Source organism: Neomonachus schauinslandi, chromosome 8 (assembly GCF_002201575.2).
Source record: "Neomonachus schauinslandi chromosome 8, ASM220157v2, whole genome shotgun sequence".
Taxonomy (NCBI): domain Eukaryota; kingdom Metazoa; phylum Chordata; class Mammalia; order Carnivora; family Phocidae; genus Neomonachus; species Neomonachus schauinslandi.
In genome coordinates this window covers 12,265,508-12,289,500 of record NC_058410.1, presented here as the reverse complement: position 1 = coordinate 12,289,500, position 23,993 = coordinate 12,265,508, and the positions used below count along the sequence as shown (strand labels likewise).

The following is a 23,993-nucleotide window of genomic DNA, read 5'->3' as shown; positions in this document are numbered from 1 at the left end:
TCGTGTCCTAGTGGGCATGACCGCACCGAGAGGCTCTCCCAAGGTGAGAGGCCAGCTCTTTGGTTGGCAGCGGAAGGACAGATTGACTCACGTCAGCAGCTGGTGCTCAGGACGTGGCCGCGTGTAAGCGGGGCTAGACGTAGGCATTCGGCACCTAGGAGAGGATGTCAGTGCAGTTGCTGTTTAAAACCGCTTTGTAAGTCAGCATTCGAATCTCACTGGCCTACGCTTTCTTTTTCTTTTTCTTTTTTTTGAAGAGCCAATCTGCTCTTCTCTCCCAGGGCCTACTTTGTTCTCATTTCTCCTCTAGAACACTAAGGGCACACTCCTTTTTATGGGGCTACAGGTCCTGGTGAAATTTGAGGCTCCCGGAGCTGGGGTCGGAAGCTGGGGCCCCTCAAGCTTGGCTTCCCCTGCACTTTGTCGCGTCTAGGACAGCGTTCGCGTGTTGCTAATGGGTTGGAAAAGGAGTCAGTCACTGAGGAGACTCTGTCTGTACCCAGATACTATTCCGCCTCTGTGAAATTTGGGTGGTGGAACAGCTCTGAGATTGCCTATCTTGGCAGAACTCAGGAACCATCCAGAACCACTTCCGCCTCTTGGATCCCTGGGGCGAGCCTCAGTGGGAGCTGGTTCCGAGATCCATTCTGTTTAAGCTCGTGCCTCTGGGAGGATCTAAGCTGCACCCAAAGGCTCTCTAAAGTTCAAGGGGTAGCAAAGGTGATGGGGGAGCCTCACCGATGCATGGCAAAGCCTTGTGATCCAGAAAGGGTATCCAGAGTTCTGTTACAACGTAAACATTCTGCCTTTGTAAGAGGTAAAAAGTTTGGGGAGTTTTCAGTGTTTTGGTTCTAAAGTTTTGTGAATATATTGAATAGATGACTCAGAATCCACTTGGCACCCGCTTTTGACATCAGCCGTGTTATTTTCACCACCATCCATCTGGCTCCTCCCGGCTCCAGAGCTCCTCATGCCCATGTGCCATCTCTCAGATCTTCAGGGGACTTCAGGTCTCCGTCATCTTTGTATCCCCAGGACTCAGGGCGTATCTGATTGTGCAGCAGGTGCTATAGAAATCCTCATCATGAATAGACGCATTGGTTGTGTCTGAATTCCTGTACTCAGTGCAGCTCTTTGGGAATACGGACGCTCTTTATTGACAGGGTAACGGCAGCCGTAATGCAACCCTGATTCCGTTACCTGGGTGAGGGACTGCTGCACTCACTCTAGGGCTTGCATGCTTTGCCCCCGCTCCTCTGGCATTAATGAGTGAAGACAGGTGTGTCCTCTGAGGACCTCTCTTCCCCCACACACTGTCGTTGGTGTTTCCAGGGTTCTCTCCTTGGTCTCACTCTGTGCGTCCTTCCTGGGGCTGCTTCTCTGCCAGGTACAGTCGGATGACTCCAGATCCACATCCCCCGTAGACTTTCCTAGACGGCCTGACTCCGGAGCGTCTCCAATCGGATGGCGCATGTGCGTCTCGGGCTTGGAACCGCCAAAGCTAAGCTCATGAGTTCCGCTCCAGCCCTTCCTGTTCCCCGTCTGCCCCGTCACTGGGGCGTAAAACCAGGTGCTCTGCCTTGACACCTCCTTTCCATATCATCAGCTATGAAACAGGCGGCAAAGAGGAGACCTGGAGGGTCTGCCTGCTCACATTTCTGTGTTCACTTAGTTTCTTTGCTCTTACTCTATTCTGAGCTCATCCGGGTCTCTCCACCTCATGCCTGCAGTGTTGTGGTGACTTTCTGACCTGTTTTTTTCCCAAGGTCTTGCCCTTTATCGATTCCTCTGATGTAGGGCACCTTCCCTCCCTTCTCCATCGCAACTACGCTCAGCATGTTTCCCGAAGGTGCTGCGCTCTTCTTGTGATTTGCCTTCACTCAGCTGCCTTCCTCCTGCTTCTGGAATTTTCTCTCCCCACTGGTCATTGTTAGCCTTAAAGACAAATAGATACCCCCAAGATTTAAAGTCTTTGCTCAAGTGTTTCCTTTGCTATTGAGTCTTTTAGGGTCCTTTGCAGAAGTAACTTCCTTCCTGACTGTCCCTACTGCGTGGACTTTTCTCACATCATCTGTGACACTTCACCTCCTCCAAGGCTAGAAGCTCACTTTGAGGGTAATAACTGCGTCTCATTCATCTTTGTGTCCCTAGCACCGCGCCTAGAAAACAGCCGGTGCTCAAAAAGTGAATGTTGAATGGACGAAAAGGTGTGTCTGTGCTGAATACAGTAGGAACACGGTCTGTTTTCTTTTATGGATCTTGTAGGCTGGTCTCCCTTAAACACAGGTGCACCCAGCAGCCCAAGGAGGTGATCAGTGGCGGAGGAACAATGGTGGGTTGCTTTTGGCTCAGGGACTCATCTTGCTTCCCATGCGGTCAGCCTGCTTGTGACCGGACTGCCTTTGTGATGTGGTGTTCGGGGCCTGGGAGAGGCGAACCCAAGTATTCCCACCTGTCACTGCTATCTGAAATTTTCCCAGGGATGTCTCATGCATCTGTCATCAGCACTGCCTTATCCAAGCTAACTTATGCCAATAAGAAGTGTGACTTGGACTCTCTGGTCCTTTTCTGGGTAGGGTGAGGGTTTTGGAAGAGGTAAAAGTAAGAAGAAATTAGAGCTCCAGAATTCTGTAGATCATTCAGGTATTTTCTTTAGGTCTCCTCTTGTCTTAGAATCAAGTATCTGTGTAGTGGTTGGTTATATCAGCATGGATCGTGGACCAGCATTCCTATCCATGGGTTTTACCAACTTTCTAGGGCTTCCATAGCTTCTAAAGGTCTCCTAGAGACCAGTTTCCTGGCCCCCATCATGCCTGATTAACATCTATCTATGCTGGGTCAGCCTAGATCAACTTGGACAGGTTCAAGATCAGTGACTTCTTCTTGTAGCTACAGGGATTAGAAACCATCTGATTTCACCTGATTGAGGGGACAATCTACCAAATACAAGAGTTAGAATGAAAACTGCGTTATATTATGATACAGGCTAGTCTTTCCATCTTTCTTGAATTTGCTAATTTGAGAGCCACTGAAAAGAATTGGGCTTGGCAGGTGTGTATGGTTGTAGGCTGGGTGGGGTGGGGCGGGGGGGGGGGGGGGGGGGGGGAAAAAAAAAAAAAAGCTTTACTTAGCTTTGATCTTACTTCCTAACCCTTACTCTGGAAGTTAACAAAGGTTTGCTGTTCCTCATGGGACTTTCAGTTTAGGATAAAATTGTGGTCGATGTCAGAAAATGGAAAGTTAAGCTATCAAATGAGCAAGTTGTGGGTTGTAATAAGGGTCCATGCTGTTGCATCCCTGGTTGTCCAAGATTTCCCTGGTGATTTTCCCAAAAGAGGGAAGTACCCATGATGGTCACTGCCATTTGATTCTTTGTCTAAATAAATTCTTTAAGATCAGAGGTTAGTGAAGTGTAGTTTGCCCAGCAGCAGGCACTGAAGTCACTGTCTTGATTGGTCACTGGCCGCCTTTGACTGAGAGCGGCAGGAGATGTGGCTTCTTCGTTAGCGGGAGCCGGGGTCTGTTGCAGGAGACCCTTCGGTGATGGTGAGGTGCCGTTCGGCGCTCTGGCCTTTCCTCCCTCTCTTTGTCTGAACCCTTAAACCAGTCACCATGATTCTCTGCAAAGGGCCAAACTCACTTTTATGTGTGTTTTTGTCACTTTTTATGCAGATTTCAGCAACGTCCCTGACGTCACCACTGGCCTGAAAAGGAGTCAGACCGATGGCGCGCTGGCCCAGGTCCCCCACGGGGAGAGAACAGGACAGACGTTCGGGGTAAGATGCTGTCCCAAATCCCAAAGAAGAACCTGGCTGACAAGCATGAATCCCCCCTTTCACCCGAAGTGGGGAAAGGAGATGGGGATATCCTGTCCCTCAGTCCACCCGCTGAAACCTATTTTTTTTTTGCCTTAATGGAAATAGTTTCCTTATTTATTCCAAGCGAAGTATGTTAGGACAGTTGGACAAGGACAGTCTATGCTCAGGTGTTCTAAAAGTTATGTTTAATGACTCTATTGCTTTCCTCCTTTTTTTTCTTTTTTTCTTTTTGCCCACAGATAAATTATTTTTGGAATGTTGTCACTTTGTTGTGGTCTAAAACATGAGACTTGGTATTTTCACCATTTTTCAGTGCACACTGCAGAGGTGTTAAGTGCATTCACAGTGTCGTGCAACCACCACCACCACCACCCATGTCAGAACTTTGTCGTCATGCCAAGCAGAAACTCTGTACCCATTAGACTGTAACTCCCCATTCACAACTCCCCCACCCACCGCGACCCCGGCTCGCCTCTCAAAATTTCACTTCCTGCGCCCTTTGCTGTTCGAGGTCCCTCATGTGTGAGCGTACCAGTATTTGTCCTTTTGTTTCTGGCTTATTTCACATGGCATCGTGTTTTCAGAGTTCATCGTGTCGAGGCGTGTGTCAGAGCTCCCCTTCTTTCGGAGGCTACCGATACGATTCCGTTGTGCGTGCTGCGTTTTGTTTACCCGTTCATCTGTTGACGGGCGTTTGGCTCGTTTCCACCGTTCGCCTGTTGTGAGTAATGCTGCGGGGAGATTGGCATACAAATACCTGTTTGCATCCTTGTTTTCAGTTCTCTTGGACACGCATCTAGGAGTGGAACTGCTAGGTCACGTGGCCCCTCTATGTGGAGCTCTTCCCGTGCGTCCCACAGGGCTGTGCCACCCATCCGTCGTGGCTGAGGGTTCTGATTTCTCCGCGTCCTCGCCAACACTTGTGATGCCTTCCCTACATTTTTAATTGTTCGTCGAACATCCTTTCAGAAATGGTCTGGTCCACCTGAGCTGTTTTAACACACAGTCCAGTTTTAGTTGATTTTGACATTATAATTCTGCTTTCAGTTCCTTGCTTTTATCTTAAATATAAGAATGGAGATATATAAGCTCTGACAGGTATTTAAGGACAACTTAATGGGAGCGCCTGGGTGGCTCAGTTGGCTGAGCATCTGCCTTCGGCTCGGGTCATGATCTCAGAGTCCTGGGATCGAGCCCCTCGTGGGGCTCCCTCCTCAGTGGGGAGCCTGCTTTTTCCTCTCCCTCTGCAGCTCCCCCTGCTTTGTGCTCTCTCTGCCAAATACAGTACAGTCTGCTGGGTTAGACTGATACCACCAGGGGCTGGTCCCTTTGGGGGGCAGCCATGTGGCACACCCGGGGCTGATGGTCACTATGAGAAGGGGATTAGGTTGGAGCCTGCCCACTGCGGAGTGGGTTCTGGTGGCCCCGACCTCCCTCCTCCTCCTCTCCCTGCATTGCTCCCCTATTCCTGATCCCTCTCCTCCAAAATCTCTCTTCTCTTCTTTCCAATTCCTCAGACGAAACACTCGGTCTGGCTGTGCCCCCAGGACGCAGTATCTTTTAATAAACTGAAGTTGTCCACATTTTTAGTCTGATGCCTGTGTTCGATCTCTGTTGGATTAGTTACTTTTGGGAACCTGACATCATAGTTAATAGTGATTATTATATTTTTAAGAAATGCATCCTAGAGCATCAACTGGATGTGTCTTGATTGCTTTGTCTTAAAGTTCTGTAAAAAAATAAATATTTCTGACACACTTTAGAAGCTCAGCTGTCTATTTAAGGTAAGCATGCCCGAGGAGCACCGGCCCAGTGAGGCAGCCTAATGCCGCTAAGGATGATGATGTCTGTTGTAATCTGTTTGAGTTCCACATTAAAGTTCTTAAGAAGGAAAGGAAGTTCTTTTTTCCAGATTTTATTTTAACATTTGGTAAAATAAATAGGCAAGAAGTTACTGTGTTAAGGCTATCCCCAACTCCGTCATTTAACAATGCCTGTCATAACGAAATAAAGCATTTACCAGATGAACATTGGACAGCACTTAGAAATTGAGGAAAGGAGGAAAAGCTGCAGTTGAGCTTGAAATTGGAGCTGATTGAACTTAGTTTTCATTGCTAAAATGGTTAGAGGAGAAAGCAAATAAATACCAAAGGGGGGCTCTTGGGTGGTGCAGTCAGTTAAGTGTCCGACTCTTGATTTCGGCTCAGGTCATGGTCTCAGGGTGGTGAGAGTGAGCCCTGCATCGGGCTCTGTGCTGGGTGTGGAGTCCGCTTGAGATTCTCTCTCTCCCTCTCCCCCTCTCCCTGCTTGTGTGCACTTGCTCTCTCTCAAATAAATAAATCTTTAAAAAAAGATAAATACCGAAGAACGCAGAAGACAAAAATATTGAAAGAGAATATCATCGTGGTGAGCATTGCTGTCAGTCCCTCTCAAGTCAGAGTCGTCATCATCAGACCTTTTTCAAACCTGAAGATCATCTGTGCATAATAACGGACTTCAGGGCATTTCTCAACAATCCTAGTGTAATGCCTGGCAGTTACGTTAGTTCACACGTTCTTTGTTCCTTGGGAAAGAAGAATCGGTGACCATGAGAAGTAATAATTGGGATGTATGTTAGTGAAAAAGTTTTGAATTTAAGAATCAAAAGACAGCAGTGCCTGTCCATCAGTTAAGCATCCAACTCTTGGTTTCGGCTCGGGTCGTGATCTCAGGGTTGTGTGATCGAGCCCCACATTGGGCTCTGCACTGGGCGTGGAGCCTGCTTGAGATTCTCTCTCTCTCTGCCCCCTCCCCTCTATCCCTCCCCCCCACTCATGCTTGCTCACTCTTTCGCTCTAAAAAAAAAAAAAGACATTTTGTTCTGTATTATTATTTTCAGCCCCCTGGAAACATCAGGTTATACCTAAAAGGAGTCTTTTTCTGTTTTCCAGGGGTGGTTTGGGAATTGGACGGTGTGTGTCCACGTGCTGGGCATGGATCTTTTGGGCTCGCCCTGGCGCTGCCCCACAGTGGCCATGGGAGGTGGTCACTGCTCCGGAGAGAAGGCTGGCCTCTCTTTTCCCGGGCTTCCCACTCCGGCCCCTCTCGCCTTCTTAGGGGTCATTAACTTCTTTTCAGATTAGACCCTGGTTGCACCTGAGTTGCTTGGGATGTTTTACTAATAATATTCTAGACTTTGAAATAAGGAATAATTTCCCTTGAAAATCAAACGCAGCCTGGCTTGATGAAGCACAGCTGTAAGTGGGGCTTTTGAGAGCCCCACAGTTTCTGCAGATGGCTCCTAACTGATTGCCTTCTTGCTCTTCAAGGGTGCCTATTACTGTCAACAGCTCTTTGTATGCCCCTGTCAACCTCTCCTGTGTGCGGGCTCTTCTTTCCCCCAGTATTGTTAGCAGTTAGCTGGCACGGTTGTAACAGTTTGGATTTGGAAAGGAATAAACAGTTTCTTTTTGGGTGAGGGGGTTGACAGACTTTCTCTCTGGGTTGTTCCGGGAACTTGAGGTGGGCTAATAAGCAGGCTCTGCAGAAATACGGTTTACATTCCACTTTGCAGTCTCTGAGCTGCCTCTGGAGATGTGGCACTTTGTGGCTCTGTCGTCCCCCGGTGTGCCCTGACCTGGCGTCTCCCCAGAGCCGGCAGGCTTGGCGTGGGGTGGAAATGCAGGGGAAGGGGGTGCGCTTCCCCAACCAGCGGCGCTGCCTTGGAGGAAGAGCTTGGTGGCGCTTGGACGTCCTCGCGAATGTGACTTGGAACAACAGTTGGGATTTTTTCATTGCCTGGGGATGAGAGTGAGAGAACGTGCGTCTTACTCATTTCCCAACAGCCGACCGGAGATGTGATCCTTTCTCCCAGAGGGAGCAGGTTCCTTTGAACTTTTCCTTTCTATGTACGGCATGTAAGTAAGCGAGAGCTTTGATCTCAGGGGTGTGGATTCTGATCCAAATGTAGGCATGCTTGCATGGTTTCCTTTCTCTCTGTCTGGAAAGTTGATTTTACTCTGAAATGTCTATAGATTGTTATGCAGACGGGAAGAGATGCCTTTCTTTCCAGAAGGGAATCCTGACTGTAATCTTTAAACACTCTTTGCAGCTAAGGATGCGAGCATTTCTTTTGGATTCTAGTTTCTCGGTGGCGCTGTCGACTTCTCCTTTCTCCTTCCTACCTTGCAGGGGTCTTTCAGTGGATCTCTGAAATAGTTTTGTCCTTTTGAAATATGTCAGAGAGCCCAGAGATTTCAAATTTTTACTCTGTAAAATCCGCTTGAAAAGAGGAGTCATTTGAAGACAATACATAATTTGCCGCTTTGTGAAATTTCCCGGGAGCATAGCCCATGCTAGTCATTGGGCTTCATGCTGTAAAAGAAAATCCACAAAAGTGAAACCGTTTTCTACGAGGTAAGCAGAGTTTTTACCTTAGTTATTCCTGATTAAATGGTTTTTTTCCCCCAGCTTTTTTAGAAGAAATTTTATGTAATCACCTAGTGTAGCTTCGGCAGTGATTATTTTTACAGTTTGTAGGCGTTGTGTTGCTAGAACAGAGAGCATTGGGAATCTGGAGATACACAGCATGATGACTGTGTGTTGTGTTCTTTGCAATTTAATAATGCTTAAGATCTATTTTGTCCTTTCATTTGTGCAAGGTGGAAAAAAGAGACATGCAGTAATGGTTAGGTGTTGGAACACAGCATGAACAGAACTTGCATTTAATATTTTTTTTTTTTTTAAAGATTTTTTTATTTATTTGACAGAGAGACACAGCGAGAGAGGGAACACAAGCAGGGGGGAGTTGGAGAGGAAGAAGCAGGCTTCCCGCTGAGCAGGGAGCCCGATGCGGGGCTCGATCCCAGGACCCTGGGATCATGACCTGAGCCGAAGGCAGACGCCTAACGACTGAGCCACCCAGGCGCCCCTTAATATTTAATGCCTGCTCACGCACTTCTCTTAACCTTCTGAGTTTTTTTTACATGAATTCCTTTTAAGAGCTTGCATTATCTAAGAAGCAAAAAGAAAAGATTATTGGACATATGGTTTGTTTTCCAGCAGGCTCACGTTGTACATCTTTCTACTTTATCTTTGAGTCTCCTGCATTATTTCAAGATCTGTTTGGTCGTAAGATGTTTTGGCTAAAAAGTGAAATTAAAATACAGTTTCTTTATGAATTGTGGTCTTTCTACATGGCTGCTACTCAGTAGATTAATAGGATCATGATCTCTTTTAAAGAGCTAAATATACCTTTTTCTAAATGCATGTCCTCCCGACAGAATCCCTGACATATGAATGAACAGAGAGATAGCATCCTCTAAGCAGACCCCATTGTCCCTGGAAATGACTTGGCGTCCTCTTTTGCAGTGAATAAATCCAGGTGGGCAGTGATATAATGGAAAGAAGTCTCAACCTGACGGTTGGAAACCCGGCCCAACCAGACTACACTGCATGACCTGGGGCAGGGCACCCAACCCGTGTAAGCTTACTCTGTCCTCACTTGTGAGTGAGAGTAACAGTGCCTGTTGTTGAGAGGATCATGCACAGTCACACACACGCCCTTGAGAGATCGTTAGGCTGAGAGGTCCTCCTTCCTGATGTGTCTCATGCACATACAGCGCTCCGGATGCTTTCTCATCCTGCGCCCCTAACACATGGCTTACCCGCCTTCGCTGCCTTCCCAGTCTTCTTGAAGGGAGTATCAGGTGGTCAGATGCTGTTGAGCTGTCCCAGGACACAAAAAAGAATTGGAAATGAAGGCCCTGGCAGTTAGGTCCTCTTAGCTGTTTGTCACCTGCACGAAGACCAAACCCACCCGCCTCAGAGCTGGTTTTTCTTACGCAGAGTGCCGTGGATGGACACCCTTTTTTAAAGGGCTGCTTCAAAAGATTAACAAAATCGTATCTGTCAGGTCTGCCCTTCTCTTTAGCAGGAGTGGGCTGTGAATAGTGAGAAGCTTAGTGAAGCCTGAGACATAGCCTGTCAGGATGTCTTACAGACTTGTGCCTTTTGGAAGAGCAGCGTCCCTTCAGGGCCTAGAGAGGCGCCGTGGGTACAGGATCCAGTAGAGCGGAGTTTTCTGCCCGGCTCTCAAATGCACTGTTCCGCGTTTCTAACACCGTAGTACATCCATGTGGCAGGGACTTGGCGGCAAGTTTGTGGATTTGTTGGAAGCAACTGTGCTTAGTTTGCATGGGAGTCTAAAAGTCCATCTGATCTCTTTGGAGCTGATTGGAATTTTTTCTTTTTTTAATTACTATTTTCCTAGCTCCAGGGGTTAGTGCCCGGCTCCTGGTCTGCCCTGATCTTTAGGGCTGATGTGTCTGGAAGATGCCAACTCTGCTGGGTATGGCAGGAGGGGACATCGCTGAGCCATGAAGCGCACAAGAGCCCTGTCCTCTTTGTTGCCAAGGATCGCTTATCTACTCTCTTCAGCAGGGTTCGAGATGTTACCCACAGTGTCAGATGAGAGAGAGAGAGAGGAAGGGAGGCAGGGAGGCAGGAAGGCAGGAAGGAAGGAAGAGGAGGAAAACCAGATCTCTGTGCAGGGTGTGGGCAGGGCCAGCAGTGAGCTGGAAGGGGGTTGGCATTGAGAACCAGAGGTGAACCCTCTCAGCCAGTAGCTACGTGGCAAGCAGTTTGGGCAGGGGGAGCTTGTCCAAGGGAAGGGGGACAAACAGTGGAGTTGACGAGAAGGCAATGGGAAGAAATGTTGATGGTGTTGACTTCTCTGCACTTTCTCTCCCAGCTGCTACCCTCCCAACATGGCCGTGGGGCTGGGTCCTAACGGGGCTTGTGCGGGGCGGGTGTGTCCCTGGCCCAAGCAATCTGGAAGATGGGAAGGGGCTTGCTGCTGCCACGGGCAGAGCTGTGGGCTCACCGGAGCCCAGAGACACAGAAATGGCCAACAACATGGTGGTGCCCGATGAGCACTCAGCCGTCTGTGCCTTTGCCAGAGAGGCTCTGGGAGCTCAGAGGCTGGGGCTGCTTGTCGAATGAGACTGGGCTGGGGTATAGGGCCTCAGGGAGCCGTGCTCGCCTGCCCTTTACGGGTAGAGAGTATCGTTGTTCAGGCAGTCCAGTGAGACTGGTCTGGAAGCCGGGCTGTAGGGTGTTAGCTCCCGGGGGCTGGCCTGGGGCCGGCCATGCCCCTCTTGCTCTGGGCCCAACAGCATTGACTCAGGGAGGCTGGAAGCCTTCAGGAGGCCGCTCGGTCCCCGGCTTCCCTTTCCCTTCTTGTTAATGTGGCCAGTTTCCCTTCCAGCCTCTTCCTTCCTCCTCCTATTTGGCCTCCTCCCCAGCCCCAACCGGCCCTTTCCTTCCTGCCTCCCTCTGGCTCCTGCTTCCTCATTCTCCTCCAGACTTCCCCCTTCACCCTGGTTTTCTGGGAGCAAGAACGAGTTGTCACGGGAGTCATCCTGGGAGACCCCAGGGAGGGAGCAAGAAGCAGGAAGGCGTCAGGCGCCTGGGTGGCTCAGTTCGTTGGGCGACTGCCTTCGGCTCAGGTCATGATCCTGGAGTCCCTGGATCGAGTCCCGCATCGGGCTCCCTGCTCGGCGGGGAGTCTGCTTCTCCCTCTGACCCTCCCGACCCTCCCTCCTCTCATGTGCTCTCTCTCTCAGTCTCTCTCTCTCAAATAAATAAATAAAAATCTTTAAAAAAAAAAAAAAGCAGGAAGGCGTCAGGAGGCCATGGTGGCACCAAGGCGTGAATCGGCGAGAGGGCGGGTGGGCTTGTCGCTCGACGCAGCTCTAGAACTCACTGGCAGTGCTGAAGGGATAATTACACCCCCTCCTCACACTGTCGGGACCATGACTCACAGGAAAGTGCCTGAGCCTCCCTGGAGCCGGGCCACATGAAGGCTTTACCTCTCTGGGCGTGAAGACTAGCTTGCCACATTGATTTCCCCGGGTGGGCCTCTCCCTACTCATCCTCTCCTTCGAAACCGCGGGGGCCGTGATTTTGCTTCCAGCCCCTCCGAGACGAGACTGGAAGAGGGTGGGTTTGTCCTTTCCAAGGCCAAGCAAAGGCCCACGTTCGAAGAGCAGCCAGCCAGCCACCTGCATCTTGGGGGGGGGGTGGCAGAGAGGGACCCCAGCTGCGCTCCTTGGGACCTCCCCTGTTGCCTCCCGCTGGGGCACGTCTCAGTGGGGTGGTGGCAAGTCGCCCGTGGTCTGTGTTGGTGACAGAGCGGGCCATATGCTTTTGGAAGTGGCCGTGGAGGCGAGGCCGCCCCCTTCCTTTGCCTTCATCCTCCTCCTCCATGGTGTCCTGCCCTCTGTGTCTCCATGTTTCTTTTCTTTCTAGGCTTCCTGGGTTGGAGACAGAATAATTTCAGAATCATCTCCCTTTTTGGAGGAGAAGAAAGCAGGGAGTCTGAGCGGGGAGTCTTGGGCCCGTCAGTAAACCCCGTTTGCAGGCTCATGCAGGTTCTCGGGGGGGAAGCCTGCTGGACGTGGGTGGTCGTGGGGGAAGAACACGTGGGGCTGGGCCCCAAGTCTTACACCGAAATCTGTGTCCTTGGAGGAGTCCTCAGACTTCTGCATTTGCGCGCCGAGGGGCGGGTCTGCCGGTCGTGGAGGCCCGTGCTGGTTCTGTTTGTGGTGCTCTGACGCCCCGCCGGCCTCTCTCGCTGCCCTGATGCCTGATCTGCAGCCGGCGTTTGCCTGACGTGTGGCCTTTTCTCCTCAGGAATACAGAGAGCTGCTTAAAAGAGAATTAATTCTAGAAGAAACCAATTAGAATTAGCACTGATTATTTATTGCTCTTCACACAGTTATTGAAGTAAAAACCTGTAAGACTTATGGGGGTTGAAGGTCATGGCAAGTGAAAGTGAGGATGGTTAGGTGCTCTATTCCTGTATCAGCTCCGATCTTTTACTCTCTTACCTGGTTGAGGAAAATAACTTAGAGCAGACCGTTGAGCATCTGATGAAAGTGATGGGCCCTCAGGAAATTGCTCCTGTATGTGACAAGTGACTGCAATTCTAGGGAGCTCGCTCTGCTTGGGACGTTTACCCACAGATTTTCTCCTCAGGAATCAGTGAGCTCTACGTTCATAATTCTGACGTTGAGTAAACACCTGAGTAATCTAGCTGCTGTCTTGACTTAGTATTATTAATATTACAGACATAGTTATCAGGTACTTACAGAATGAAAAGCACTGTGTTTCTTTTCTTTTCCTTTATTTTTTTTTTTGACCCTGAGATCAAGACCTGAGCTGAGACCAGGAGTCTGATGCTTAACCACCTGAACCACCCAGGCGCCCCTGGCCCCGTGTTTCTTTAGCCAAGTGACATTTTGAACTTTGTCTTTATCTTCAGGTCTGATTGGTGTGGTGGGCTTGGCAGTAGTAAGGCCTTATTTTAATGTGCTAAGAGACATTGAGATACTATTATTACATAAGAACCCTGCCCCAGATGGCATAAACCGTTAGGTTGAGAATATTGCTGGTGGTGGTTAGACATTCCTACATTGTTGAACACCAATTACAGCATTATGCACTGATGTTCTAGCATTTTCAGAGTTTCATTTTCTGTAATTAGTGAAAGAACATGATTTTTGGGGAGGCGGGGCAAAAATCTATATCTTGACCCCAAGCCAACATTTTGTAGAACTCCCTTCAGTAGAATCAGCAGCTGTCTGTGGGACCAGAGGGGTGGTTGGATGCCCAGTTCAGGGGATAAGAAGGAAGCAGACGATCCCATGGTTTCCCTGGGGCCGAGAGAACTTTACCCCGGCCCCATCACGTCAGCAAGCCAGCGAAGGCTCTGGTGTTCGCTCCTTTCTTTGTCTTTTGAAGGAATGACAGCCACGGTTAGGATCTCATTTTGGCTGGCCACTCTTTGGGTGCCACGAATCCTGTCTTACCGTCAGTATTTACCAAGAATGGGGGTTGGTGTGGTGTCAGCTCTGTTCCTTCATTTGTTGGGACCTCCCCCACAAAGGCATTCCCAGATGTTAGCTGTTGCTAGGAGGCCTGAGACAGTCGTGTCGATGCCTCCGTTAAAGATCTGTGTGTCAGGGGCGCCTGCGTGGCTCAGTCGTTAAGCGTCTGCCTTCGGCTCGGGTCGTGGTCCTGGAGTCTTGGGATCGAGCGCCGCGTCGGGCTCCCTGCTCCGCGGGAAGCCTGCTTCTCCCTCTCCCACCCCCGCTGCTTGTGTTCCTTCCCCCTCCCGCTCCCCCTGCTTGTGTTCCCTCTCTCGCTATGTCCTATCTGTCAAATAAATAAATAAAATCTTAAAAAAAAAAAAAAATCTGTGTGTCAGAGATTGTAGTCCAGTGAAGACTTCGCTTGTCCTGCATGAGCGCAGATGTATCTGAGCCTCAGTGCGTTCTCTTCACGCCTTTCATTACAGCAGATGCTCACCTTTTAATAATGTCCCAGCCCCACATGGTAGCTGCTTTCACTTGCTGAAAAAGTTCTGAGAAGTTGTTGTGAGTCATTTTGCAATTTCCTCTGTAGTGTCCACTCGGAGCGGACTTTGTGTCACTGTGGTGGGGGCCAGGCGCTGAGGGAGCGGGGGTCTGGGGACCCCGCTGGGAACACTTCACCCCCTCCAGTACTGGCCTCTCACTCTCCGGGGGAAAGGTTGGATTATTAGTTTCATAAATCAGTCTCCTGCTGTTCTTGATAACAGCACGAAGGACCAGGCAACACAAAATAGATTTGTCACTAATATGGGAGACAGGAGAAAACTGAAAGCATGGTTTTTGATGCCCCCAGTTCTGTCTTTTCTCCTTTCCATTCTTGTTTGTTGTCACGCCTCCCTATCCCTTCTTTTGTTTGTTCAGCCTCCAAGCATCCCTCCTCCTCTGTGACTCACCTTCCTTCACACTCTCTGATTCTTTGCTGCCACCTAAGTTCTCTTGTGTTTTCAGAAAACAGATATCAGATGAGGAAGCTCTTAGATATGCAATTGCTTAGAAGGTTCTGGCTTGGCATTGCACAGGCTGAGGGTTTCCACAAATGTTGTGTCACTCGGGGAGTCCTGCCAAGGGGCTTCGAGTTGGCGTTGGAGTTGGCTTTGAAATGTTCTAGAATCCGGTACCTTCATGGTTCATCCAGCCACGACAGAAAGGATGATCAGATGAGAAGACTGGCCTGGGCAGCATCAGCCTGTTGTTCCAGGCACCAGGATGGGGCAGGGCATCTGCGCTCTCCACTCAGTTGCCTAGTGAGGTCTTAAACACCGTGGTTTTATAGATGAGTTTCCACGATGGAGAGAGGATTATCAAACCAGTAATCTCAGGTGAGATTTAAAATTAGTTTTCTGTGTCTGAGGCTTTAAAAAAAAAAGTTTTAAATTGACAGTCGGTTGCGGTCACGTTGTCTCTGACGTCTTTTGGTTTTGCTCGCGCTCCTGCCTGTCGTGTATGATTTAACAGCCGTCCGCCATGCTCTGCGCTCCTGGGGAAACATGGCTTTGGTTCTTTGGATTTATTGACTTGCATTTTCTAGAAGGTTGATCAAATTGCCAAACGGTTTATTAAAATTAATTGTCTTAGTTTAAATTTTATGACCTCATTTCTATTATTTAGTCAGTGTTAGATTTTTAGAGATTGGTGGTAAAGTCTCAGATAAATGTGTGTGAGGCAGACATTGTTCATGTGAGATGATTAATTTGAGACCCTGTCAATAAGATACAATCCAGAGTAATGGAACAGACTTGATTATAACACTGCTTAAATGGGGCACCTGGGTGGCTCACTTGGTTAATAAGCATCTGACTCTTGGTCTCAGCTCAGGTCATGATATCAGGGTCATGAGATCGAGCCCTGTGTTAGGCTATATGCTTTGAGTCTGCTTGGAATTCTCTCTCGCTCTGCCTCTCTCTCTCAAATAAATAAATCTTTAAAAAAAACACTGCTTAAATCTAGCAAAAAAAAAAAAAATCTAACTACAACTAGAAGTAAAGGGGCCTGCAGGTTATATCTGTGCTCACTCAAATAGCACTTTATCCAAGCCTAAGAAAGGTGGTCAGGATACTAACAAGTAATTTACATTTCATATTTTTGTGATTTTTCTTCCCAAAGCTACAGTTTTTAATTTTATTTATTTATTTATTTATTTTTAAAAGATTTTTATTTATTTATTTGAGAGAGAGAATGAGACAGAGAGAGAGATCATGAGAGGGGGGAGGGTCAGAGGGAGAAGCAGACCCCCCGCTGAGCAGGGAGCCCGATGCGGGACTCGATCCCAGGACTCCAGGATCACGACCTGAGCCGAAGGCAGTCGCTTAACCGACTGAGCCACCCAGGCGCCCCAAAGCTACAGTTTTTTAGATACCAGATTCCAGGTATTATTTTCAGCCAAATATTAGAACTGATAGTCCAGGCTTTTTTTTTTTTTTTAATTTTTTAAATTTTATTTTATTATGTTAGTTACCATACATTATATCATTAGTTTTTGATGCAGTGTTCCATGATTCATTGTTTGCATATAACACCCTGTGCTCAATTCAATACGTGCCCTCCTTAATACCCATCACCAGGCTAACCCAACCCCCCACCCCCCTCCCCTCTAAAATCCTCAGTTTGTTTCTCAGAGTCCATAGTCTCTCATGGTTCGTCTCCCCCTTCGATTTCCCCCTGTTCATTTTTCCCTTCCTACTATCTTCTTTTTTTAACATATAATGTATTATTTGTTTCAGAGGTACAGGTCTGTGATTCATCAGTCTTTCACAATTAACAGCGCTCACCATAGCACATACCCCCCGCCAATGTCTATCACCTAGCTACCACATCCCTCCCACCCCCCATCACTCCAGCAACCTTCAGTTTATTTCCTGAGATTAAGAATTCCTCATATCAGTGAGATCATATGTTACTTGTCTTTCTCTGATTGACTTATTTTGCTCAGCATAACACCCTCCAGTTCCATCCACGTCGTCGCAAATGGCAAGATTTTTTTTTTGATGGCTGCGTAATATTCCATTGTATATATGTATACCACATCATCTTTATGCATTCATCTGTTGATGGACATCTTGGCTCTTTCCATAGTTTGGCTATTGTAGTCCAGGCCTTTTTAAGCCCAAAGAGGATGTGGTAGGTTTCAGACAAGTAATAGGGCCTAGACCTTCTCTCCCTACCCCCATACCATTCTTCCTAAGTGACTGAGAGCCATCCTTGACCCATGCAACCTGCTGGAACAGCAGTCAGTAGAAGTCAGTGTAGTTATGGGCGCCTGGGTGGCTCAGTCGGTTAAGCGTCTGCCTTCGCCTCAGGTCCTGGGATCGAGCCCCGTGTCAGGCTCCCTGCTCAGGGAGGAGTCTGCTTCTGCTTCTCTCTCTCCCTCTACCTCTCCTCCCTGCTTGTGCTCGCATGCTCTCTCTCTCTCCTCTCTCTCAAATAAATAAATAATATCTTAAAAAAAAAAGTCAGTGTAGTTGTTAAAGGGTCACAAAGGTACGAGCCACTGGAGTGGGTGAGAAGAGCCGGCTTCCGTCCTCCTGCAGCTCCCGTGGGGTCATGCAGGGCTGTCAGCCCAGGCAGCCACCTTGCTTTGCTGTGCAGCAAGAGATCATAGATGAAGTTTAAATGCTCAGGAAAGTTTTTAAAGAATTCATAATTTGCAGAAATAGCCGCCTTCATTCCCCAAGTCAGAGCAGATACTCTCATCTGCCTGTCCCAGAAAGAGACACCATGGCTGTTTCTTCTGGAGACTGTTAGGGGTCCGTTGCGAGCTTGCTGGGCGTTCTGTGCCTCCCTCACCGGTGGCCGTGTGTTGCTGTCACTTGGCCTTGACTCTGATTGTTCCCGTGGCCGAGGCTATCCCTAACAGCATTATTTTCAGTTTATATTTGGAGAGTGGGGTATAGAAGAGATGAGAAGATTCACAAGAAGGATTTCATCCCTGGCTGTACTACGGGGGAAAAGCACGTAGATGTTTGTCTCTTAACTTGCTGTTGCTGGGACAGGCAGGAAGTGGAAAGACAGCGGGACCCAAGTGCTGGAGCCTCTCACTGCCTGGTTGGCGGGCTTTTGGAAAGTCTCCTCATCTTCTGAATCCTCATAACCTTATTAAAAAGAATAGGACTGCATTTCCATGATGGTCTCAAGGAGGTGAAATCAAGAGAGCCATGTGTGAGAAATAGCTTTGTAAACTGCAGGGGGCGCCAAGCCAGGGTGGATGAGGGGGGCTGCTGTAGGTTCTATTAGTCTGTGTGTCTGACCCTCGTGGATAAGAGGATGCTGTGAGAGTAGGCAGACCCAAGGCTCCCGTTACACCAAGATGGGAAGATAGACCAAGCCAACTAGGGGATACAAGTCTAAGGCAGTCTGGAAGCTAAGATGCTCAGGGAGGACCATCAAGGAATGGGAATGGGCTGAGCATCTGAGCATCTTGGAACTGCTCTCAGAGCTGAGTGCTTGGTCTGCAGCCAGGAACCGGGTGCTACCCTACTTTCTGTTTTTCTAGGTAAGGCAACCAGGAGCCCACGTAGATGACAACTAGAAAGAAAATATGCTTCTTAGGGAACTGCAGGAAAGGGGAGAGGACTCAGCTGGGGGGCAGTCTGGGATTAGGCTGCTGGGCAGCACTGTCCCGGGCGAAGGTGGACACAGCTGGAACTGTTAAAGCCAAATGTGTGGGATTGCCCCCTTCCAGGATTCAGCTGTCTTGTCCTCATACAGACTTGCCCCGAAAATTGGTGGATATCAGATTGATCAAAGCTCTCGCTGGTCAAGAATGTGATTGCAATTGGCGTTTATATGGATGCATTCTTTTCCTTCAAATACAGTGACAAAGATAGAAAAAAAGGCTCAGTAAATTCTCAGAATATGTAACACTTCAAGACCTTTCCTGCAAAAACTGCTTCAGTAATCTATTATCAGTTGCCAAGAATAAAGCCAGAGACCTAACTCTTGTTTGGGAAAACTGGCATTAAACACGGAAACTGACTAGAATGTTCAGTGAAGACATTAACCACTGAAGGAAGGGTTACAGTAAATACACAGGTTTAATTTATTTGATTGCCAGAATGAAAGTGGGCCATGAGAGAACACTGAAGGAAAAGAAGGGAAATGGACCTGAGCCCAGAAATCAGTACCTCTGGATGGAAAAGTGGCTGAGAGTAGTGTTGATAGAAAAGTCATAGTTAAGAATATGTTTTAAAAAAAAAAAAAATTCAGTTGAAAGATACTGGCTTAGAGATGTCTTTAACCAGATAAACATATTTAGTATGAATGTTAAGTGGTATAAAGTAATCATAGAAAGGATTTAAATTCAGGTCTAAATGCCCCGAATCACAGGACAAACAGAATCGTCTCAGCCATCAAAAAGGAACACAAAATAAAGCAAAACCCAGAGAATTTGAGTCCTCTTTCGGAGCCCTGGATCTGAGCCAGTTGAGCACGCAGGTGTTTGGTTTGGTTTTGGACACAGTTGAAAGCATAGGACATAAAAGGGTTTATACCTCATGTGAATTAAGATGCCATTTGTAGTCTCTAGAAAAATAACATAAAATCATCTTTTAAATCTCCCCTTTACTCACTACAAATGTTCAGAATAAAGGTTTTTAGGTGATGTTGAGTTTTAATTAAGGCTAATTTCAAAAGAAGAATCTTTTTTGATTTGGGGTCATCTGTCTGTTATCAGGACTTGGCAGACTTTTCCTGTGAAGGGACAATAAATGTTTTAGGCTCTGGCAAGCCTTCAGCTCTGCATTTCGGGGTGGAAGCAGCCAGAGGCAGGTGAATGAGCATGGCGGGGAGGCTGCCCATGGCAGCCAGGGCAGGTGAATGAGCATGGCGGCCAAGTGCTAATAAAACTTGATCTACAGCAGCAGATGGCGGGTTCCACTGGCCCGGAGGCCTTCGTTGGCTGACCGTTGCTCTGATGATCCACCCTGGCCTCTGCCTGCCGGTTTTCGGGGCGGGGGGGTCATTAAAGTCTCTGTTAGACCGTGGGCCGCGTATTTTTGCATGCAGAAGTCAAGGAGAAGCTCATGCATCTCTCTGGATGCGCAGGTTTAACTGTACATCCGGAGGAAGCTGTAGCTTACTTTCTGGGTGAAAAACGGGAAGGCAAGGACACGGCACCCAGCACGGGCTGTATTAGATTGGATGAGCTGTTTTGTGTAAGCTACCTAAGAGCGATCTCGAGACACCCAGTCTTTTCTGTGAAGGAAGTGCCCCGTGGTGTAGAAATGCTGCCCTGGCCCTTGAGGGAGCCCCAGACTCCGCAGCGGGCGCTGGCCTGCCCTCGGGGGGGGGGCCCGCCGGTGCACATAGGTGCCACACGGACACGCTGCTGCCCTCCCTCCCTCAAGAGTTTGCACAAACTTGGCTTCTCTTCCCACCGGCTGTGGAAGCTGCAGCCCCCAGGCCATGCCCTCCATGTGCCCCTCCTGGGTTGGTTCCCCCGGCACCCTTCCCCCTCTGAGATGCCCTGCGCCCCGCTTCCTCCTCGCGATCTCTCCCCTGCCCCCCCTCCCCCACACCCTCACAGGACGGCGAGGTTTTCTTCCTGGAGCTCAGTGCTCCATCCTCAGCACCCAGAGCCGAGCCCGGCGGAGAGGAGGGGCTCCATGAGAGAAGGCTGAAATCCTGAAGTGCGATTTTTCTGGCCCACCCTTTGGGGGATTCAGAGGACATTTCTTCTTCTGTAATTTGAAAAAATGGCAAAACTTGGCAAGTTAAACTCCCTGTACAAAGGTTAACTTTTATCGATCCCTTGTACTGTGGTAAGTATTTTTACGTTTTATCTCATTGGCTCGTCGCAAGGACCCTATAAAACACGATCCCTGCTTTCCAGGTGAGCACAAGGAGTCAAGGGTGGGGGGGATCAGTCATGGCCAGCCGGGTGGTACCTCCAGAGCCCATGTGTGTAAGCCTCTGGTCTTGGAAAAAGTAATCGTTTCAGAAATCTTGGTCCAGTGTGTGCTCGCAGGCCCTTGGCATGAGCTTTGCATGTACGCCAGGGTAAGGAAAAGGGGCTCAGGCGATGGGCTGCCCCACTTGGGGTGCACGCTCCCCCATCCTTCATGCCACCACGATGCTCACCTTGTCATGCTCTGTCAGGTGTGTACCTAACAGGTGGCAGGGATTGCCACCGTGCCATGTCAGGATCACCCAAGCCCGCCACCCACCCCTGCTCTCCCCTGAGGGCCCGGCCCCTGCCTCTGTCTCCCACCCGTCTCCCTGCTCTGCCTGACCCTCCGGCCGCGGCTGCTCTGGCCCCCAGGTCCTGGCGCACCCCGTGCTCCCTCCGGCCCCAGACTTGGCTTAGTGTAGAGAACTAATTTATCGTTGAGTGCATGGCGTCAGCGCTCGCAGCTCAGACCACGGGAGGTCTCGGGCCTGTGTCCACAGGACCCCGCACTTTGGGCGCCGATCATCTTGAATTACTTGCTCAGAGCTCATCTTCCCAGCCAAACTCGGGGCACCATGAGCGGAGGAACTGTGTCAGTCTGTTCATCACTGTGTCCATAGAAACAGAACACTTTGAGCCTTTTCAACCTCAAGTCATTTTTTTTTTTTAAGTGACAGGAAAGGAGTGCATTTATTAAAAATCTTAAAAATTAAACCACTGTAAAAGAGAAAATTCAAATGAACCCAAGGATAAAAATATCTTGGTTAACACTGCATACGTGATATATATCATTCCATTTTTAGAAAATCTGTGCGTGTATGTTCGTGTGTGGTGGAGATGCACAACGCACACATCTCCTTTCTGCCCTTCCCGGTGAGTCGTGGCCTTCTTGGGTCAGCGGCCATGCGTCTGTCCCGTCGCTGGTAACTATCCTGTTACCTCGGTGCATTTCTGTGCCCCGATTTATTAGCTTCATCGTTATGTTTCAGTGTAAAATAAAGGCTCCCCTGTGACATCAGTTCACATTTACTTTTATGGTTTCTGTTCCCCTTCTGCTTTTGGAAATAGAACCCTTTGGTCTAGAGAACAGAGTACGAGTGTTTCCGCATCCTTTTTGTACCATCTTGATAAATATAAAAACCTATTTCTCTAGACTTTTCCATCCAGGGATTGTTTCACTAAGACAGGTGGCCCCCCAGATGTGAATTTCATTGATCACCTTGAATGCTTTTTAACCCCCGCCCCTCCCTGCCAAGGTGCTGAGCACGGCCCCCTCCTCCTCTCCTGAGAACCCCCCGGGGGGGGCAGGCCTGCAGCCCCTGAGGTCTGACCTGGCCCCTGATGGGCGCTGGGGGCTACCCTTGCTCCCTGTGGGGTGAAGCCCATCTCTGCTCACTAGCCTTCCTGGGAAGTCATTTAGCCCTTTGCGCTCCTTCCGGATTCCCGCTGCCGGGGCCACTTGGGGATAATATTAGATCTTCCTGTAAGTTAGTCAGTGACTTTAATGTAGTGCAGAGTAAGTTGAAAAGTCCTTTGTACAATTTTTAGATATTCCTTTCTTTTTTAAACTGAGAGGAACTTCTCTTGACAACTGATTTGCTAGGATGTGACAGCTGACACCATAGTTGCGCTCAGATCATTGAGTCCTGCAGGCTTCTCGTAGCTTCCAGGTGGTAAGTGCACCGTAGGAGAACACACAGCATGCAGACCGCACCTTCCCAGGGCTAGACTGTCCTTGAGGGTAACTGGCCATTTGCTCAGAGTCAAAGCCTGTTTTTTTAATTTTTTTCTGACATTCTTTTTAGGGCTAATAGAAGCAGTAGAAACCTCTTCTGCTTCTTGTGCTGGTGTAATGAAACTCTGTGACTGTGATCCGGACAGGGACTCGGTCCCCAGCGATGGCTCAGTCTCAGCTGGTCTGCGTGGTGGAGGGAGGGGGGGATGCGGTGGCAGCTAGAGATCTGCCAAACGGACTCCATAGCTGTCGTAGGACCAGTTACCCAAGCAGGACGACGGTGTCTTTCCTGGGCGAGGTCTGCCTGTCGGCTAAGTCCATTAAGGATCTTCCCTCCAAGTTAACATCCGTTTCCTCTCAACGGGGGACTGCAAGGAGCGCACGCTGCGAATGCTGTCATTTACCTTTAAGTATTTCCCTGTGAGCTAGAACTACAGATGATGCAGTGCTTTTCAGCCCTTTTTCTTAGGCTGGAGGTATTTGGGGCCCAAGCAGTACAAACAGATGCCTCTGACAGAGGAGTCCACGGTGCCTGCCGTCCCTCCATGACCACTGGGCTGCAGACGGAGGCGGGAAAGCCCAGGCCACGCTTGGCCGCTGAGCCTCGGGGCTCCCGATGGCCCCGATATTCCGTGGAGTAGTTGCAGAATCTCAGACTAGTTTTGGACAATGTGATGTACTTATCCCACTGTGATCTTTTAAGATGCAATTCCTAGGACAAAATTGAAATGCCTCAGGTAGCCATGTCTCCAAGTAAGAGCAAAGTAAACGTCGAAGTTGTTATGCCCAGGGGATCAGGTTTTACTAATCTGAACCAGGAGGAAGGGGGTGCGACAGCTTTCTATGAATGAGTGTTGCACTGAGTCCAAGGTCAGACGGGGCATCTCAGAACCGGTTTGAGAAAGAGGCTCTGCCCCTGCGTTCCTCCAGGGACACTCTGGGGCAAGGTGCTTGAGCATCCTTAGCTGTTTTGTTGCCAGTGCGGAAAGATGGGGCGCCTGGAGGAAAGACACATTTCAGCCCTCGTATAAGGAAGCAGAAGGTCTCCTTAGCCATACATTTAAAACAACAAAACCAAAAGGGACTTTCAGATACCTTTTCTCCTTCTAGCAAGGTATGGTTGACAAAACTGTATCTTTAAAGTGTACAACTTGATGATTTGCTGTACCTAGACATTGGGAAATAATTATCACGGTCAAGTTCATGAACGTATCCATCAGCTCACATGCGTGTGTGTGCGTGTGCGTGTGTGTGTGTGTGTTGAGCACGCTGAAGCACTTTAATGCCTAGGTCTTTAGTGAGATGTTCCTCATCTATAAATAAGATCAAATCATTTTCAAGCGGGGGTCAGCCTTAGTGTCAGCCTAAAAACCTGAAAAAATTTTGTCTCAGTCACTATCACTGCTGTATCCTTATAGCGCAGTTTTTGGGAAAATTTTTCATTTAATTTTTAAAAGGAATTCATAAAGAAAATATTTGTTTTGCGCTCACCTATAAAAAATGAAGCCCACAGTGAACCCACAATTCTTAGCACTGAGCCTACAGACTGGAAGGTCCTAATCCGAGGTGTGCACTGAGGTTGGGGTGTCTTTCTCCGCACAGGCACACGCTGCTGAGCTTCCAAATCTGCGCGCGTCCCCAAC

The 23,993-nt window shown here is 48.8% G+C and overlaps 1 protein-coding gene across 1 annotated transcript in view; it reads left to right on the top strand.

Moving 5' to 3' along the window:
• TIAM2 (TIAM Rac1 associated GEF 2) overlaps positions 1 to 23,993 on the top strand; it is a 111,412-nt gene that overhangs the window by 67,960 nt on the left and 19,459 nt on the right. The window contains exon 13 of the mRNA XM_021693474.2: positions 3,673 to 3,776. Coding sequence (XP_021549149.1) covers positions 3,673 to 3,776 — 104 coding nt within the window. The remainder of the gene's footprint in view (positions 1 to 3,672; positions 3,777 to 23,993) is intronic.